Source organism: Haplochromis burtoni, unplaced genomic scaffold (genome assembly GCF_018398535.1).
Source record: "Haplochromis burtoni strain Fernald_Lab_line unplaced genomic scaffold, NCSU_Asbu1 Contig_52, whole genome shotgun sequence".
Lineage (NCBI taxonomy): Eukaryota > Metazoa > Chordata > Actinopteri > Cichliformes > Cichlidae > Haplochromis > Haplochromis burtoni.
The window spans coordinates 300,156-320,016 of NW_024582413.1; the positions used below are offsets into that span (position 1 = coordinate 300,156).

Here is a 19,861-nt window from a genome sequence, read left to right on the forward strand (position 1 = left end):
ATGCTAGCATGCTAATATTTAGCATAATGTGGCTGCGTTCGAAACACTTTTTTCATTTTGTTGTCAGCATTTCTTGACTTACTGTCTAGCAATCACGAAGTCCAGAGTCACTGGAGAGAAAATGGTAACATGCTAATAATAGCATGCTAATCTTTGCTAATTAGGCTAAGTTTTCCCATCTAGAGTAATTTATATTTTACAATATGGCTCTACGTCTGGAGAACTACTGTCACAGAAAATAAGGTTCCTAAATGACTACCGACAAGATTGAGTCCGACACTGAACAATGCAAAGTGATGTGCACATGTGCAGCAACTGTAACAACAACCTTAAACATCATGTCCTATGCAAGATTTGCTAATATATGTATAATAGACGAGCAGTCCGCAATAGTGGGCTGGCTTGAAATCAGCCATTCTTGGCCTGTGTTTGATAATCATCTTATACCAACTTTCATGGTAAGTTGTTGAGGAATCTCTCAAGAATAAGTCAAAGAATTAAAACATTGTTTGGGGTCTTCTACAATCTGTCTGTACACGTTTCTTTTTTGCCAAACAAACTACTGAGAGCTTAATTGTAAGACCAGCATTGCAATATCTGAATTAATATTAATATTTGCCAGTGTGGCTAGAAACTTTCAAGAGGAAGAAACACAACTAGAAGAATCTTTTTCTGTGGTAATAATATCTAAATCCTTTGCTGCTGATCTTAGAAAATTCACAGTTGGGTGATTTTTAACAGCATAAGAGTATCTGAGGGATTTAAAAAAAACAAAAAAAACAAAAACCGTCCACGACTAGCTGACCTCCAAAATTGGAACCATCTCGGGTTAGTCTTCAATTCACCCAGTGTGGGTTCACTGGCTAATGGGTATTATTTTCCTCAAAATGGATTAGCTGACTAAGCCATCATGTGACTATGCAGGCCTAGTTAGGCTGGATTTAGGCCTACCGCTCAGTGATGGCACACTCAAAGACATTTCCAAAGACATTCTGCTGTAAAAATATCTGCTGTAGGGTTACATAAAAATGTATGTGTGTCAGCCTGAGAGATCTACTTTGAAAATATCACTATGCAGGTGTAGTAGGGTAGGTGTAGTAAAGTTACTTTAAAAATATTTCATGGTCCTTGCATCTATGATCACAACCTTTTATCTGGAATGAATAATGAGTTTGGGTAGTGTGCCTTTTTGACTCTTCAGACAAACCAGGTGGTTTGCTTTAGATGGCCTGTTCTCTCTGAGCATCAGCTACAGGTATGCATCGTTCTGGTTCAGAAGCTAGTGCTGCTTCTCGCAAAACCACCATGTGATCTTCCGCCGCATGGAGTGACTGGTCAATCCAGTCTAAACTGCCGGACATGTGACAGGCGTTGCGGGTGACCAGGACCAGGTGGCTGACAGAAAGGAGGAGAGCGGTGGCCCTGAGAATGAATAAAACAATCATATTCAAATCAGTGAGCTGTTGAAGGAAGAAAAGCATTTTTATCCCAACCTCTATCATCCATTTGGCCATCTCCAAAATTATTACAGATAAATCAAGTCATGTTGTTGCTCCCTCCTGGCTTCTTCAGGCACCTAACTAATCACTGAAGCTGAAAGTCTTTTGCATTAGGCTATCGAAGTCACACCTCTCTGGAAAAACAGATCAAATTACCTGGCATCCAAGAGGATTGGATCCAGAGGAGGGTACATAGATCTGACTACGTCATCCACCCTGTGAGACGGACAACGATAAAAGATGGTCAGTCCATCTTAGTTACAAGATAAAGTTATAAAGAGTGTATCACGTTACCTTGGGCTGATCCGCTTAGCCACAGTGATAATATCACTCAGGCTGGCTGGTGCTTTAACTTTTGCCCCTGAGCCCATCGTCATCGCAACCAGCTTTTCAGTCAAAGTGTGGCATATCTATATGTGGAAGTAATTGTAACAGCAGCAGTTAGCCAAGTTAATAACATCTAGCAATTAGAAAATTACATAAATGTCATTAAATCTCAATATTTAACTTTAACTTTGATGCTTAGTAGACAACAAGTTGCTTTTGTGACTTAAACGAACGGGAGCTGACAACCGAGACATTCTAAAGTCAGAAAACCCTTCAAGACTTTGATATGCCTACTTAATCTAAACAGACATATAAATTAAAGTTAGAGCTAAATCAGTAAGTTAAATATTTCTGTTACCTTCAGGATAGAGATACAGTGAGACACCAAACCACTGTTGGAGAAAAGAAAACTCAAGAAATTATTTGCAATCCCTGACAGAAAACAGTACATGCATAAAAGCTGTAAACTTCTATAGTTCTACAATGACACGTGTAAGACATACGAGGCATCCTCTATCCAGTCCTCATTCTCTAAGATTGCTTCAATGTGAGGGTTAGTGATGACTACATCATCCAGCTCCAGCTCAGAAGGTTCGCTCTGAGTCTCCATGGCTCCAATCAGATCCACTGTGGGTCTGTGAAACAACAGAAGTAAGAGGAAGCTGAATAAAGACTCATTACAGCAGAGAGTAACTGCAGATTGGGGATTATTTAGTATTTACATATATGTGTTGCAATATATCAAAAAACTTTTTAAGAAATAAGAACTTTTTAAAAACCAAATGACTAAATGCTGAACAGACACAAACCATGTCCCTTAAAAGGAGGTATTCTACTCTGTAAATCAGATTTAATCTGATTAAATGGTGATGGACTGTTATTAATTTAAATCATATTAAATTCATTTGTTAAGGCCAAATTATATTCCTACATGCCTAGATTATTATGATGAAAGGCCTGATTTACACTTACCACACACTTTATTAGATAAACATCTTCAACTGCTTGTTAATCCAGATATCTAATCAGCCAATCACATGATTGCATTGCACCCGTCACTGCATTTAAACATGATCAAGACGACCTGATGAAGTTCAAACCGAAGACCAGAATGGGGAAGAAAGGTGCTTTGAGTGATAATGAACATGGAATAGTTGTTGATTCCAGGCTGGCTGGTCCAAGTACTTTAGAAACCACTGTTCTACCGGCACTTTCTCACACTACCATCTTTAGGGTTTACTAAGAACAGTTCAAAATCTTTTTTTTAAAAAAGGGAAAATATGCAAGTATTCTCTGGAAGAAAATACATTGTTGCTACCAGAAGTCAGAGGAGACTAGCCAGACTGTTTTAAGCTGACAAGAAGGCAACAGTAACCCAGTTAACTACTTGTTACAATCGTGGTATGCACTCAACATATGGGCTACAGCAGCAGAAGACCACATTGGGTACCATTCTATCAACAAAGAACAGGGAACTGAGGCTATGATTGTCACAAGCTCACCAAAACTGTCTGTCTCAATTTCCATTGTGGCATTCAGATGGTAGGGTCAGAATTTGGAGTAAACCAAGAAAGCATGGATCTATTCTGCTTTGTATAAACATTTCTGGTTAGTGATGTAAGGGAGTGTTCGGTATTTATTTAGGCACATTTTGGGCCACTTGGTACGAACTGAGAGTTATTTAAACCGCACAGTCTTCCAGACCATCTCCCTCCCTTTATGACCACAGTGTACCCATCTACTGATTACTTCCAGCAGAATAACACTAAGGGAATGGGAGATTTGCATCATCTATGTGCAGCTGACAAATCTGCAGGAAATGTGCAATGCTATGATGTCAGTATGGAGAAAGATCTCTTAGTAATGTTTCCAGCAACTAGTTGGAAAAAAGTAACACAAAAAATTCAGGTAGTTGTAAAAGTAAATGGGGTCCAACCCAGTATTTCCAAGCCTTGTCAAATGTTGGTAAGTCCCAAGACAAAGTGAAAAAATAGGGTGCACTTCTAAATGAATAAAACCGGATGTTTTTTATTTTATTACTGTTCTATGTATATAACAAAAATGCCAGATCAAGTCTGTGGAAAATTACAGTACGGATATTTCTCTTACTTCAAAAAATTGTGGTAAAAGTTTTGTGAGCCTGAATTCAACTGGAAGAAACTCATGTCTCATAGATTTAGAGGCTTTGCGCTGATTCACTGACTTTGAGTCGAAGTGGTGTAGCAAGTCGTGCGGGTGGCAGTAGCGGTGTCTGCACACCACCACCAGGGCAACGAAGGACGCCAGGAATATGGTGGCCAGTACCCCGATTGCCACAATCACCACTGTCTCCATGGCGACTCTGGCTCCCACAGCTCCTGTAGATGGCAACTCGTCGAGGGGGAAAAGTGCCAAAGCTCAATTACAGATGGGCGCTCATCTGTTGTGGAAAGAATAATTGGTAGGTTTAGTTTGATTGAATGAAAACACAGAGGAGAGACATTATCACAACACTTCTGGATATTTCTCTTACAAATTTTTGTTGCAGTACAATTTAGGCATGCCAGAGAGGAGAATACAATAAATGTTTTGTCTCTTTCTAAACTAGGTACACCTATAATACACACATAAAAGAGAACCTTATCTAATCATACTAAGTGCACTTGCCCCTTTGTTTTGCACTTCAAACAGTATTTGTAATGGGAACAGACTGTTCAATTTACATAGTCTTATTCCAAGACTGGGTAAACATCTTCAGTAGCAAATCACAAAGTCAACAGCTTAAAAGTTCCTACGTGGAAAAAGCCTGTTAAGACTCATTTTGATTAATAGTGTAACTAATATACATGCAGACATGTCGCTAAGCTCACAGTCTAAACAAAAGAGAAAATCTCCTGACCTCTACTTACCGACGTATTTTTGGATCATCCAGTTTAATATAGATGGCATTTAGCCTATCAGATTGTAAAGTATACACCCTCTGCCCAGTCTAGTCACTCATTAACTTCCCCTGCCATACCTGGTAACTATTATGTGTGCAAACTCTCTGTAGCGCAGCTGTCACTGGATAATAATGCAGGCCTCTAGGTGTGGCACAACTGATTTGTTATTTGTGAGGTCGCTTAAAAAACAATGATTTGGTTTTGTAAATGGTTACAAGCACAGCTTATTAGGCAGGGCAGCTGAACTTTCAACATTGCAAACCTGCATATTTGCCTGGATGATTGTGAGTGTGTGCCATGGAATGCTGTAATTCTCTAATCAGATTAATTTGTGTTACACTCACCGTATCATACAGGGCTTTCTCCTGCCTGAGAGCTTTTCTGACTCTTTGTCTTTTCGCAGGCCAGTGGTTTCTGAAAAATCAGTAAAGCCTTCTGCTAAAAGAGAAACAGAGGTAAACAGATTGATTTGAGGTATTTTGGGGCATGGAAAATCTCTACAGAGTCGCTCCCACATTCCTTAGTGCAGTCTGTGTTAATAGGAGCAGCAGCACAGCTTTTCATTACACTTCAGTGAAAATTTCTGACAGCTACAGTAACTAATTAGATCTCAAAAGTCAGGCAAAACCCGTAAATATGCTTAAAAGCAAAAACTGTACTCAAAGTAGCCCTCTATAAAAAGTCAATAAAAAAATACCATGCCATTTTTTCCCCCTCTTAAGTAAAATTGTAAGTACAGAGCCAGTTTAGAGTGTGAGTAAAGAGCTTCCACGGGTAATACAGCATTTCGGTAATGAGGAATAATCATGTCTCAGTCAGTACTTTAAAACTGCACAAGCTGTAACTCTTTAAGGGAAACTGTTCGGGGCTTCCGAAGAGGAAAAAAGAAGAGCAACAAAACTTAAACACCTAAGTTAAAAAGTTACTGGAACTGGTGATAATATTATGAATACTACATATAGTCCATCTAAACAAAAACTGACACACACACACTACAAGGCCTTCATTAGAACAGCCGAGAAGAGCAACGCAATTAAACATCACCACTGCAAATGTGAGTTTGGGTTCCCTTTTCATATTCATGCTCTTATCGTCTTTTCTTGAACAAGAGATCAATGAAGACACACCTCTACTCTGATTCTCAGTTAATAATCAAATCCCAATAAAACTTTTCTACTCTCGGTGTTTCACAATTAGAAACATCGACTTTCTAACTTTTTAAATAAGGCTAAAACTTAGTAAATACTTCTAAGGTTACGCTTTAATACCCAGGCCACTTTTTGATCTAAAAGAAGATCGCAAATTATGCATTTCCCGGTGACTTACCTGGACATTTTTGTCCTTTTAGTCGTTTCCTGTGAGGAGACAAAACAGTTTACGCTCCGCCGCCGGGAGCGCGGAGACGGCACCGACATCTCCAGACCTGGCACGTGAACGCGCAGGAAAGCAGCTCATTAGGCGCAGCGCTGAAGCTGTCGGTGAGTGACTGATGATCAAACTTTTCCCAGCGCGCGCCGGACAGCGTAGCGTTTAGTCTCGCGCGCATGCGGAAGGCTTGAACCGTGTGTGCGTGCGGCGCGCTCTTGCTTGGCTGTTAAGCTGCTTTTGGAAATATATCTACAGCGAGTGTGACACACACGGCTGTTCAGCTAACACTGGGTGGCGTACCCTCACTGCTCATCTAACACCTGTGCGAAGGTGACTCGCCACACCCGTCAGGTCCCGTGCTGAAGTTACTGCAGTGGCTGAAGCTAATTAGCAAACTAGGGCTACTAGTGATGCTGTTACCAATACACCTGTAAAGGTAATTAATTACATTTATGTAAGAACTTGTTGCGCGTTTTTCTTTATATATGTATCTGCATTTAAACTCAGGCAGGAAAATATTTGTACTTCATCGCATTTAGTATATTCAGTTACAATGTTGATATCACGCAGCTGCAGCATTTTGTCTCGAAACAACTGTTATCTGCACATTTCGACTTTTTTCTTGAAATTTCGACTTTATTCTCAAAAAGGATCACTATATATTTTTTCCCTCTATGTGGTCCTAATACTCTTTAATACCAAAGTGCTATTAGTTGAAAACATGTGTCAGCATATTTTCTAATCGTTTTTTATTTGATTTCATTTTTTCATTTAGTTCATTTAGTTCATTTTTAATTAGTTTACAGAATTTATTTTCTTGTTTCAGTTTAGTTGTTTTATTGTTTCCAAATATTTAGGTTTTTTTTTTTTAATTAGTTTTTAATTATTATTGTATGAAGGGCACATATTAGTAACAAGATTTGGGAAAATCAGTACAAGTATTACAATAAAACAAAATGATTTGAAAACCATTACCTCAGGCTTGTAGACAGTCTCTAAAAATATCCGTCAATTCCTCGTCAGACAAGTGGTAACACAATTATTTACCAAAGTAATGGATACTAAAACTAAGGATATTTTTTCTTTTCTTTTCTTTTTAAATTTTAGCTTAGTTAGTTTTCCAAGTTCACAAATTGCTTCAGTTTAATACTTTCCCAAAAACCCATCAGAAATGGTCTCAGTGGAAGAGTGGCCGTCAGGAAGCTATTCTAAAGGAAAGGAAACGGGGAGACAAGCATGAGTTATGCAGAATTCACTGGAATGAATTGGAATGAAAGTCCGTGTCAGCAGGTTTCACAGAGTGCTGAATCCAATTTTGAATTTTATTCATGTCATTATCATTGTATAAGTTGGAAGTCAGAAGAGTGGTACAAAAATGAGTGTCTGTAAAGACAGTGGAGGCGCTGTCAGTGCTCTTTGAGATCCTGTCAAAAATTATAGAATTATGAATGCAGGAAACTACAGTCAGTTTTCGATCCATCATGCAATACTATCTGGAAAGCATGATTGGCCACAGCTCCATTCTTCAGCAGTAATGACTGTAAACCAACAGACTCATACCTGGATTTAAAAAAAGAAACATAAAATGGAAGACTGTGGATTGGTCTCCTCAGAGCCCAGACCTCAACATTATTGAAGCACTGTAGGATCATCTTGACAGAGAATGGAACAAAAAGCAGTCAACCTCCAAAGAACACCTTTGAATGTACTTCAAAAAGCCTGGAGAACTATTCCTGACTGCTTGAAGAAATGGCAAGAAAATCTGCCAAGAGAGTTCAGGCTGGTTTGAAGAACAAAATTGGTCATATCAAATCAAAGTGCTGTTGTTTTATACACTGTATTTCCATGTATTTTTTGACGTTTCAGTAAATTGCTGAAAGCAAAATATAAAGAAATGCAGGGTGGCTCAAGACGTATGAACAGTATGGTATAAAATCTAAATTTATTAGAAATATAGAAAACAAACTGAGGAAATAAAATAAAAGTAAAGATGAGATAAGACTTGAAAGCAGCAATAATTCAATTGTCCCCATATTTAAATAGCCACATGAAACTTGTGATGCATCTTTGGGCTACATAAATGAATATATTCATATCTTTATAGTGCAGATCAATACAAATACTTATCAGACAGTAATGTATTTAAAATTAAAAAAGGCCAAGGGTCATACCTCACAGTCTGCCTATATAACAGCCTACACTTTGTAAAATGGACTATTCTCCATAATTAAAGTGTTTAAACTGTTGCCGTGCTTCAAGTCTTTATATTTTTACACTAAACACTTCTACACAGTGGACTTTTATTTGGGTTAAAAAGGATCAGCGCTTCCGTTTTTGGTTTTAAATGTGCTCTGTAAATAAGTCTCTAGCTTCGCTCACCACTGTATCTGCATTTTAGACCCTTGCTGTATTTTTCATGGCCAGAGAAGCATAGGTGGAACTAATAGCATTAATTAGCAGCGGCTTCATTCCAGTCAGTCGTCTGGAAAAGCAAACATGTGCCATAGTGTGGCTCTGTTTAACAAACAGCAGACTAAAGCCATAATTAATGTAACCACAGGAGTTTTGTGAAAGCTTTTTGCCGTTACGTGTCAAAATGCTGTCCGTTTTGCTTTGTTCTGTTTTGTCTGACTTTTGGTCAGTTACACATTTCACTATTAAAATCATCATAAAATATAAGGATTATCTTTCTTTTTAAATATCTAATTACAACTAATTTTGAATATTGAGTCATTGGTGTGCTTTCTCCTTATTGAGTTGAATAAATACATTTCCTTTATTAGTGACCCGTGAAACAGCACAATCTCAATTTTAGCCAGTAGGCTGTTTTTAAAGAATGGCATTTAAAACTTTTAAGACAACGTGGATCTTAAGTCTTTAAAGTTTTCAAGAATCCACAATACCCTGATAAATGACAAATCCCCTGATGATATGATCTACCTGCAACTTTTGCAGCTCTTTCAGTCCATACTAAAGTTGTAGAGGGCCATTTCTCATCCCAGACTTGGAGAATAATTAATAGAGTACAACCTTAAGAGGCATGGCCCCTGTGCAAAGTTGTAACATGTGTTTTTGTCATTCAATCCAACACTGGTACTCCAGTCTGGTGGTGTTTCTCATATATTAATGTCTTACATCCACTGTGTGTTCTACTTTATCAGAGCTGATCCATACCACTGGCAGAGATGATTATTCTGAATTTGGAAATTAACATTAAAAGCAGAGTACCTCAGCATAGAGCCAGTAAAAGCTGCTTTATGTTTGAGCAATCCTGTCAGTCACTGCCGTGCATCATTAGGTGTTTGTGCTGCATCCTGGTATAGCTGCATCTTTGAAGTTTATCCCTGCACAGTAGTGAATTCACTGACTGGCAAGAAAGAACTAGGCCAGCTTTTGGCTAAAATAAGTCTTTTTATTTTTGGACTCTGAGCCGCAGTATCGATTTTCTTAGTTTCACTAAAATATTTTTCATCTCAAAGCCACAACCACAAAAAGTCGTTCGGTATGTGCTGCTCATTCATCTACCTTGCCTGGGGGCAGCTGCTTATCTTTTCTCTCATGGAAGTAGAGTACTCCAACTCATGTCTGTTAAAGCAAACTTTACTCTTACCTTTGCAATACTTGATGATCATTAGCAGCCAGCTTTGAAGTGGCACCATGTGTAAGGTTACATTTAGCTGCATTTAAGCGTTTTTCTCTCTCTTGTGGACATATTGTGAGGCTAAGGTTCTGTCTAGTAAGACATTCACTGATTTTTCTAAAGCTACCTCTCAAATCTCGAATCTTAAACAGCAATTACTGTGCTATCAAAATGTGGGAAGGTTTGCCTGCTGTTCATAATCAGAACCAATGGACTGTATCGTAACAGAAATCTCCATCTGCTATGTTTTTTTCCTGAACTTGTAACAAACTGGTGCACCAGCTGTAGAGTCCTGCTGCCGGCAGGAGGTTGTAAAAAATGCACAGTTCTCTTGCTACTCTTTTGTTTTTTTCTCCTCACTATCACCTTAGAACATGAGCCGATTCCTGACGATAATGAAACACCGTGTTAGTCTTTCTGGTATTGTCCTTGAACCCTTAACATAAATGTAAAGGAAGGGTAGTAGCTGGCGATTATCCACCTTCAGCTGATTGATATGGAAGGAGGAGGTGCTTTCTTTTGCAGCCCCTGTGCCCTTTCATGACTCCTGTGGCCCTGTGCAGCTCTGCGGGCAGGGGATGGAGGGTCATTAAGGGTTCACATGTGGAGAGGAGGGCGTCTGTCTTCTGTAATGAATGGTTGAGGGTGGTCTTAGCGAATCTGTGGATCTAGAGCAGCGCTCTGGTGATTTTTATTTATTCCTCGCTGTCTCCTAATCGGAAACGGTGGGAAACATTTTTCACCATCAGTGGTTGACAACAGTCTTTGTGTTTGATGCCTGCTGCTGAAAGAGCGGCTATACAAATATGTTTCCATCAGCCTCCCTTGCAGGTGCGGTTGTTTAAGCAGAAAATCTATTTTGTCAATTTTTTGCAGGGTTATTTTATATTATTTTATTCAAATTAAATTCAGTGCTTTCATAAATGGGTATATAAAATTTGTTTTCATCCTTTAGATTTAATCAAATGCTCTCTCTATACGTTTTCAAACCTAATACTTTTCCTTATGTTTTCCCATATGAATTGAGCCGTTGCTTTCAAACATGCTCGGGCCAGAAAATGAGAATGTGTTTGCTTGGAAATAAAGATGAAAAAAATGTTACAAGCACCTCCAGCAATATAATGGAAAATGTTATTGTCCAGTCTACCCCCTATTGTATTCTCTATGCCTGTCTTGTGTGTTTAGCGGGGGTGGTATTGCTTCCCAGATTTAAGGAAAAAAAGTTTTGTTTTCTCTGTTTTATCAGCACTCTGAAGCTGGGAGGAAAGCATGACAGCACCATCTGTATCAGAAATGCAGGGGAAGCAGAAATACAACAAGAGAGGCTTTACTTCAAAACATGTTGTGCAAAAGGTAAGAGTAAAGTGCAAACCCAAATGTCCCAGTGACCTGAAGTGGTTTGAGAATGCTCGTTACATGAGATGAGTTTATGTATTTTAAGAATCATTACACATTAGACATGTTGGCCAAAAAAAAAAGAAAAAAGAAGTCCTTAACAACTCCACTTCTATCATCAATACAAAGAGGATTGAATGTATTTGCAGCTTGCAGTTTTTATTTTAAGTTACAAGATTTGTGGATCTTTCAGTTGAATGAGATGGTCTATTGATTTCAGCCAGTAGTCACAAATTCTGTGTAGTGCCTTTAACAATTTAGTGAATTACTTGCATGGGAAAAATGTGGAGCCTGTGACCCTTGAAGGGGCTTGTGTCAGGGCACTTTTTTCAGCCACTTGGGGGCAGTGAAAACAAGTTGGGAGCACACACTGAACACTCCGGTGGAGTTTGTGCTTGTTCAGCCAAACGGGGTCGTTGAATAATGTAGCTGTACTGTGATTGGTCTAGACACATGTGTACATTAGTTTTCTGAACATATAAATGCCATTTAAAAAGAAGCAAAAACAGCCCAAACAGTGAAATGCATTCCAACAAAAACAAGCAAGTCAGTCCAGTCTTTAATGAGCTTATATACAATGGAGAAATCTTTGCTTCATGCACTATACAGTGAAGCAGAGACTGAAACAGGATTCCAAGGAAATTAAGGACCACTGCGAGAAGATTATCAGTGCTGACAGACTGTTACATTACATCAGTCATTATTGGTGTTGAAAATAAAAACTGTAAAAATATAAAGGCTTGGATGGTATCTAATTCCCCAGGGACTTGAACAGGTGTTACCAGAACTGTTTGTTCTCCTAAGCTACTTTCAAACCAAAGCCAGACTCAATGTTTTCCTTTAGAGAAGGTACATTTGGTGTCATTCATACAGAAGTTGCTGTTGCAGGTAGTTCAGGCCTCTATGTTCCTCAATTCCAGCTGTGACTCAGATGGTAGAGTGGGTAATCTATCAATTGGAAGGTCAGTTGATCAATCCCCCAGCTCTTCCAGTCTGTATAGTGAAGTCTCCAAGTCTGCATGTTGAAGTACTGAACCCGTAGTCTCCCCCTGAATGCAACTTTACATTTTGATGCATTTGTATGTGCACATTAGAAAAATATAGATAAAAGCTCTGGGTAAATGAGATTTGTAGTAGAAAGTGCTCAACTTGAATAGAAAGCAAGCTTTAGTTACCTCGTCATAACAATTTATTATAAAGAATAAGTTTGATCTAGAGGTCCCTGGTGCCAGGGCACTATATCTGTTATTAATGGTGGAAGGCTTTGTTATATGGACAACAAGAACAGAATAAAGGTTTATCTTTATTTGCTGTGTTTTCTTCCTGAACTGAACAGAATGTTTCAGCTCATCATGTAAACTATGGCTGGGCGTGACTGAATCACTGGAATCGATATATCGAGTATTTCCACATAGAGCTACCATATGATATACTTTGCCTTTAATGACCCTATTTTATAAGACCTGTGCTGCTTATAAAATTCTTTTAGCTTTTCAAATGTTTAAAAAGACAATTTTCTGTGACGAGGAACTTAAAAAGAGAGAGACCCAAAGAAAAACTTTTTTTCTTGAATGTTCCCAGCTTTACTCCAGGGATCTACAGCCCCTGCTGCTCCAAAGGCTTACATGGCTTTCTGATTTATAAGCAGCTGGAATTGCAGGAACTGAGAACAACACAATGGAGCTTGGTAGGGTGGGCTTAGATAAAGGGTGCAGGAATCGGTGGAGGATAGGACATAGAATTGTCCTTGAGAATCACAGAATGGAGCAGGCTTTTAGCCAAACGGCTCTGCTTCTTTATTGTGCTCATCCTAGTCTCCTCAGTAGTGCAGAAATCCCTTTTTTGGCAGGCAAACAGAGAAAAAAGGCAAGTGTTTTGTTGCTTTTGCTGCAGATTAAAGGGTGATTTTAGGGTACTGCATGATTCTAGTATTTGTAGATTACATGTATTCGAAATACCATCATGTGACCTGACCTTAAATACTAAAAATGTGAATTGCCATCTTGTAAATACCACCAGAATAAAGGTTCTTTTTTAGGAGATTCATTTGAACAAACTGGCTCAGGAATAAACGAGGACTGGCATATTTGAGAGAGGGTCATTTCTATAAAGGCTTCTATTGATATAAGGTTTCACAAACATTGAAAATTCTGTCCATGTGTAATGATGATTTGTCTAACAACACCACAGTAATTGTGCAATAAGTCCCTCAAGCAAATTTTGGTTCAATAAAATGTGCCTTCAATGTTACCAGGTTGCCTTTTGTCATATTTAGTCTTTATTGATTAGAGAGACCAGATTCTACATTGGTGTGCTTAACAGCTTTTAGGGTGTACTTTTACAAATGTGAAAATGAAAATATCCTCACAGTAGAAATGATTGGATTGGTGTGTGTGTGTGTGTGTGCGTGCGTGCACGTGTGTCTCAGCTACTGAATCTGTGCACAGGGCAGTTAATATAAGCATGGTGTCTTCCCTACATTTAAAAGGGGAAAAATGGGTTTGAAGCATCCTAAATTTTAGCAAGGCACAGGAAAGCCAGGAGTGTGAGAGGTGGCACTTATAGTAGAAAACTGTTTACATATCTAATGCATAATGCAAAAAAAAAATCTGTTGTAATGCACCATGGCACTATTTATCTCTTAACTCTGTCTTCTGCACTGTGTAAATGATAGTTGTTTTATTTTGTATTTTTTTTTTTAAACTGGATAGAGCCAACAAGCTGACGATTCTTCAGACATTTTGGTCCATATTGACATGATAGCATCACATAGTTGCTGCATATTTGTTGGCTGCATATCCATGATGTAAATGCCATTCCCCCACATCAAAAAGGTGCTCTACCGGATTGCGATCTGGTGACTGTGTACAGTGGCGTGCAGTGAACTCACTGTCATGTCCAGGAAACCAGTTTGAGATGATTTGAGCCTTGTGACATGATGTTTTGTCCTGTTGGAAGAAGCTATCAGAAGATGTAGCTCAGGAGGCAGAGCAGGTCATCTACTGATTGGAAGGTTATTGGTTCGATCCCTGGCTCCTCCAGTCTGCATGCCAAGTATCCTTGGACAAGATACTAACCCCAAATTGCTCTCCGACGTGTCCAATGTGTATGAATGGTAGTTAGGAATCACTAAGAAACTTGGAAGACAGTGCTTGTGTGACTGGGTCACTGTGGCTTTGAGTATTCCGGGAGAGTAGAAAAGTGCTATATAAGAAGCAGTCCAGTTATCAAACTGGTGGACATGGTCAGGAACAATACTCGGGTTAACTGTGGCATTTAAACAATGCTTAGCTGATAAAAGTGACACCTCACATGGGCTTCTGTTTGCATAACCCATGTTCAGGGTTTTTATTGTGCATTCAGTGGATTTCTTTGACCATTATCTGTAAACGCCAGAGATGTTTGTGCAGGAAAATCCCAGCAGATCAATAGTTTCTAAAATGCTCAAACCAGTCCGTCTGACACCAGTGATCATGGCTTTTCTGCTTTCTCATCTTTCCTACTAGTTAAACAGGTGCACCTAATAAAGTAAATTGTAAATGCTTGTTGCCATCATAAATGACATCTATCTTAATAGTTTGATGCCAGTGTGATATGTGTGTAGATGATCATTTTAGAGTGAAACCAGCTATTTTCTTTATTGCGCTGCTGCTCTCTGAGCCTACTGTCTCTTTGTTTCTCTTTAGGCTGAGCTAAAATCTACTTTAAAAAGGAGAATTCAGTTTTTTATTGTATATTTGTGCAATAATATTAAAGGCACTGAGTCACATTTAATGTGAGAGAATACAATAATAGACAATTTATCGTCTCACAGAAGGAAAGCACAGGTGTATTAATTATGATCATTTTGTGTTTAGTGGAGGTTCTGATTTTGTGCACTCTGCAGGTTTTCTGCTCGTGTATTACAAACCGGTGACCCACCAGACCTAAATTGACCCCTTGCTTTGTCTGAGGACCAAAATGATTAGTGATTGGCATTTTGGCATTAGTATTTTATTTTATATTATATTTTTAGAAAAATGTTTAGTTTAGTTATCTAATTGTTTTCTGCATTTACCCATTTCAAACATAAAAACAACTTGAAAGACTTGTATGAAGAAATAAAAGAGGAAAGAAAAGGAAAGTCCACTAATTAACATGGGCCTGTGCCACCACACAATCAGCATTATAATAGATGGATAGCACTACATGAAACATGTATATTGAATTAATATTACATTTTAGTTATGAAAATTGACCCAAAAATCCTTTTCGAGGACAATTTAATGATTGATGTCATCAGTCACGTGTCTACTTTAAATGCACACTGTATATAAGTTTTAAAAGACGCATACAGAAACTCTGGTGCTGTGTTTGAATCCACGTTACAGTAGTAGAACTACTCATTTCAGATGGTTAATGCGGTCCTGCCTCTGCAGACATTCAGTTTTTACGCTCTGTTCACTCATCTGAGGCGAAGCCTGCTGTAATTCGACGTAACCAGCAGAAAATTCACTTCACATTTGTAAAGCTTACATACAACGTAAGTCATTTATCAGAGGAGGTTTTTTTTAGATCTTCACCCGACTGTGGTCTTTGTGAGTTTCTTTTTTCTTAATAAACATTATCATGGGGAATGCAGTTTCTGTGAACCAGAGGCAAAAGGCTGAAATGTAATTTTGAAATCAGAGTCGAGATCAAGTCACTGCAGACTTGGAATATCTCAAATATGTTTTTTATTAAAGGCAGGGAAATTATAGGACAAGGGCGTCCTGGAAATTGTTCTTTGTTCAGCGTTGTATAGAGCCTCCAGCTTTTTGAACCGTCCACGTGCTTTGACCCTGTCCTTTGTTCCTCCTGACTTCACATGGGATTTCCAGCTTGCAGGCAGAACTGTGTGTTTTTATTAAGACATCTGTCTACTGTGTTCCCCAATTAGCCCGTTATTTCTGTGAGCTCTGTGTACATTTTCCATATTTCCAATTCCTCAGCAGTTTACTTTTGCTTTTTAATAGACACTATGACTGAAAAGTAATACAACTAACAAAGAATATTTCTACTTACTTTCTTTCTCATTTCACTTCATTTTCTAACTGCACGTCTCTGTCCATTTATCTTTTTTGATGATATTGCCTCTTTTGTATTCCTCCCAACATTTACATCTAATTGTATTAAATTGAATCAAATTTGATATAAGGGATTACTCCCGTCTCGATTTCTTATCACTGCACCAGAGAGCTGAGAAATTGCTTCCTGCTTAGATTCTGTCCTTAATCTTTAAGCAATTTCTTGCTTCCCAAAACCCGAAGGGAGAGTGAGAAGATGAGAAAGCCAAGACTTTAAATTGATAGATCCACTACTTTACTATTCATATAGGAAGTTAGAGTGGATGGACCTGCACGGATGGATAAATTAACATAATGCAGAGTTAACCCGAAATTGGTACCATGCTTTTAAACTAGATTGCTTAGACTAGACTAGTAATAACCATAATTATCCAGTATGAATACATTAAAGCTTTGTGAAATATAAGGAGTAAGAAGATGAAAAAAATATTGGAAAATTCAAAATCACTTGTATTGCCAGTCAACATTTAAAAGTTGGCAGCTAGGCCTGCGTGAGATTTCTTTACCAACTTAATAGCATTACCATCTGTTTAGTATTCATGAAAGTAGGTTGGATATAGGAACTGCTGACATTTGTGGACATCATATGCTTTAATAAGTAAAATATGTAACTGGAATTTATTGTTATTCAGATTTACTGAAAGTTATGACTTACCTTAATTTTATCTTTAGTTTAATCTTTAAATGTTCTTTTAAATCTCTGTAATTGTTTTTTTCTATATGGCGACGTTTGTGGACTGTCCAGAAGTTTCGGTCTGTCGACACTAATATAGACCAAAAAATTAGTCCGATTTTAACACAGCCTGAAAAATAGAACCCAGTTTAATAAATGGGGGGAAAAAACAACTTTGGAGACTTTTAATTCCTTAAGGAGAAGTATGATACAGTATTATAACTCTGTATGTGAACCTTTGCATTCACTATATGGCAGAACTGAGTTGTTATACCAAAATTGCTGCTCAGCATTTCCTGTAACTGTCTATTATTCCTGCACATCAGATAGGAGGGATTTGAGCTGCTTGTTTCAGACTTTCTTACAGCATTTGTAACCTTTCCAAAACATCAACTTTATTCTGCTGTAACCATTTTTTAGTGGAATAGCTTGTGTGATTTGTGTTGTTATAGCACAACTTGCATTACCTTTAAGTTGTTAATTTTTCCTTATAATTTGCTGGTTTAATTCAAAATTGAGTTATGGCAGGTAGTGCTGGCTCATGCATGCATCAGCACATAAACAAATCATAAGAAAGCCACTTACGGAATGGTTTCAAAGAAGGAAAACGCTACTAGACTGCAGTGTTTTCCTTTCACTGCTTCTCATTTAAACCTAAAAAGTTGTGTTTTAGCCTCAATTTAAAATAAAATATTTCTCAAACAATCTGGCTCTTAAAAGGGAAATCTTTAGAAATCTGCAGATGGACAGCAGTCTCCTGGAATTATACAATGTTAGAGAGGCTTTTAGTTGCTTTGAAGCTGTCCTGGGTTCCTTTGTGATCTCCCAGACTGCTGCAAGCCCTGCTCTTGAAGTCATATTAGTTCGCCGACCACTTCTGTGGAGGTTAACAAAGGACTTTAACTTCTTTCATTTGTGCACAGTCTGATTGCAAATTGGTCGAGACTCTTTTGTTATGGTTTTATAACCTTTTCCAGCCTAACAAAAATAAGCCACTTTCTGAAGTGACATGCCACATCATTAGATATGTGTTGTGAAGATTGGACTTTTTTTTTTTTTTTTTTTTAAATAGATCGGTGTTATCTACTTAAAAGCAGGGCACTCACTCACACGTCACTGACATTCCACTGAAAACGCTTAATCCTAATTTTACCTTCACATTTATCACTGAAGGTTTACATGCCTTTTCCACTTGTGTATGTTGGAAGTTTTATATCTTTGTCTCATATTTTTCCACCCATTTATTGCATCTGTAGCCACAAGTACACTTTGCCATCTATGACTTAAAAGAAAATAAAAACACTGGCAATGCTCTGTGTGTGGTAGCTCAGTTTGTGCCAAATACTCAAATCATCCAAATAAATGTGTATTGATTTCTTGGTAAATCGCTGCTGGTACGCTGCTAGTTAATGACACTGCTGGACAAGCCCAGGCTCAGCTGTAATTCTAATTAAATGAAATGGATGATGGTCAATAGCTACTGTGGTGAAGGTCTGACTGAGTGGATATCAGATGTCCTAATTAACCATGTTGCCAGACAAACAGTACTGTGTAGAAGACACCCTGCCATCATAAGCACTTAAGCTCTTTAATAAGATTCTATTACTGGACATAGCAGCCTTAGTCCTGTTGCTATACTCTTGGTTGACTGCCTTGGTAACTGTGGAGCTTGGCTGAAGTGAAAGGGTGCTTGTCGCTTGACAGTGGAAACAATGTTTATACCAAAAACCTTTCTCCGCAGTGCTGACGAAATCCACTCTATGGTCTATTGATCTGGCCTGCAGTTTGATTGATGCTGTCTTTAAAAATTCATTAGTTTGAGGCATGGGGGAGCTGCAGGGCGGCACTCCTGTAGGATACATTTGTCTATGTTTACAGAACCAGCAGCATTCAGTCAGTGGCAAGAAAAGAGGCCTGACAGGGCCACCCAGGGCCAAATGAGTCACAGTCACTGTTTACCAGCACACATTAAAACACACAGTCCCACAAGAAACTCGTGCCATGCTCATTTAGTATGCACCTGCATATTTATAAAAGGATCTTTTTGATTGCTTTGTGTCATGGTTTTCCTGTGCAGTTATTGCAGGCTCCCTCTGTGCATGCAGCTGTTCTTAAACTGCAGTCAAAATATTAACATTAAAATATTAATGTAAAGGAAAAAAGTCATTTGGAAGCTTTTGTTGTTCAGTTATCTCTGAGTCTCACATCATAAATCAGCTGTAGGGGGTTCTGTGGAATGCTGTTCATGTGTTTTGGAGCTTTTCACTAACATTTTTAGAGTGGTACTCATTAGTAATGCTAAGCATACATATGATGGAAGAAGGTTTCATCTCAGCTTTGTTGCTGCAGAACTTTCCTAATTGGCCCTGGAATGTTATGAAAACTCTCAAAGGCTGAGTTGAAGCTCTCCTTCGTTCCAAATGTTTTTGTAGTCAACAAAGCAACGTTCATAGACAGTGATGCACGAAAGGTGCAAGTGAATTGGAATATATTAGCAAATGTAAAAGTAACCCAAATGAAAAGTTTTTTTGGAAAGATTTTCTGTATATAAACTACTTGCTTATCAGCAGCTAAAGCTTAGCAGTGCAAATGAAAAATTTCTACTAAGTATTTGTTAATCTGTTACTTACAACTCAAGTTTTCCATGCAGGTTACATACACGTTAGGTATGAATGCAACATGTCAAGTGTTTTTCCTGCATGCACGTCAAAGGATCAAATTTAATAATCCCGAGCATGAAGAGAGAAAATTTAAAAACACTAAAGTTTACTGCACTCAAAGCTTACATTTTTAGTTCTGTTTTGGGCTGTGTGAATATTTTACATGCATTTATTAGATGATGAGATCTCTCTAATCTTAGAAATAAAACTGCACTTGTGGCTGATCCCCATATTAAAATGTCCAACTTTACAGCAGAAATAAATTACACTCTG

General features: G+C 38.2%; 1 protein-coding gene and 1 long non-coding RNA gene across 4 annotated transcripts in view; one reads left to right on the top strand and one right to left on the bottom strand.

Moving 5' to 3' along the window:
• Positions 1-82: 82 nt before the first annotated feature.
• On the bottom strand, positions 83-6,196 carry tmem98 (transmembrane protein 98). 2 transcript variants are annotated; one of them, XM_005921882.2, is made up of 8 exons: positions 6,074-6,196; positions 5,092-5,185; positions 4,030-4,245; positions 2,330-2,461; positions 2,185-2,218; positions 1,794-1,909; positions 1,656-1,715; positions 83-1,422 (listed from the first exon to the last, which is right to left on the bottom strand). In XM_005921882.2, exons 3-8 carry the CDS (start codon positions 4,158-4,160, stop codon positions 1,221-1,223), a joined length of 675 nt encoding a protein of 224 aa, XP_005921944.1. In that variant the 5' UTR covers positions 4,161-4,245; positions 5,092-5,185; positions 6,074-6,196; the 3' UTR covers positions 83-1,220. The 2 variants fall into 2 exon arrangements, with proteins under 2 accessions (XP_005921944.1, XP_005921945.1); XM_005921883.2 differs by having other exon boundaries at positions 5,092-5,182; positions 6,074-6,195.
• A 51-nt stretch (positions 6,197-6,247) lies between these two features.
• The window catches only part of LOC102303518, a 23,219-nt gene continuing 9,605 nt past the window's right edge, over positions 6,248-19,861 (top strand). For both annotated transcript variants that reach the window (XR_315768.3, XR_001336281.2), the window contains exons 1-2: positions 6,248-6,551; positions 11,002-11,108. This is a non-coding gene — a long non-coding RNA (uncharacterized LOC102303518). The remainder of the gene's footprint in view (positions 6,552-11,001; positions 11,109-19,861) is intronic.

What these genes read in the sequence shown, in the direction of transcription:
- tmem98 (XM_005921882.2), bottom strand. Translation starts at nt 4,160, where the DNA reads ATGGAGACAGTGGTGATTGTGGCAATCGGGGTACTGGCCACCATATTC. An exon ending in GACTGGATAGAGGATGCCTC is followed by an intron (nt 2,219 to 2,329) that starts GTATGTCTTACA and finishes TTTCTCCAACAG; the next exon opens with TGGTTTGGTGTCTCACTGTA. An exon ending in ACTGTATCTCTATCCTGAAG is followed by an intron (nt 1,910 to 2,184) that starts GTAACAGAAATA and finishes TTCCACATATAG; the next exon opens with ATATGCCACACTTTGACTGA.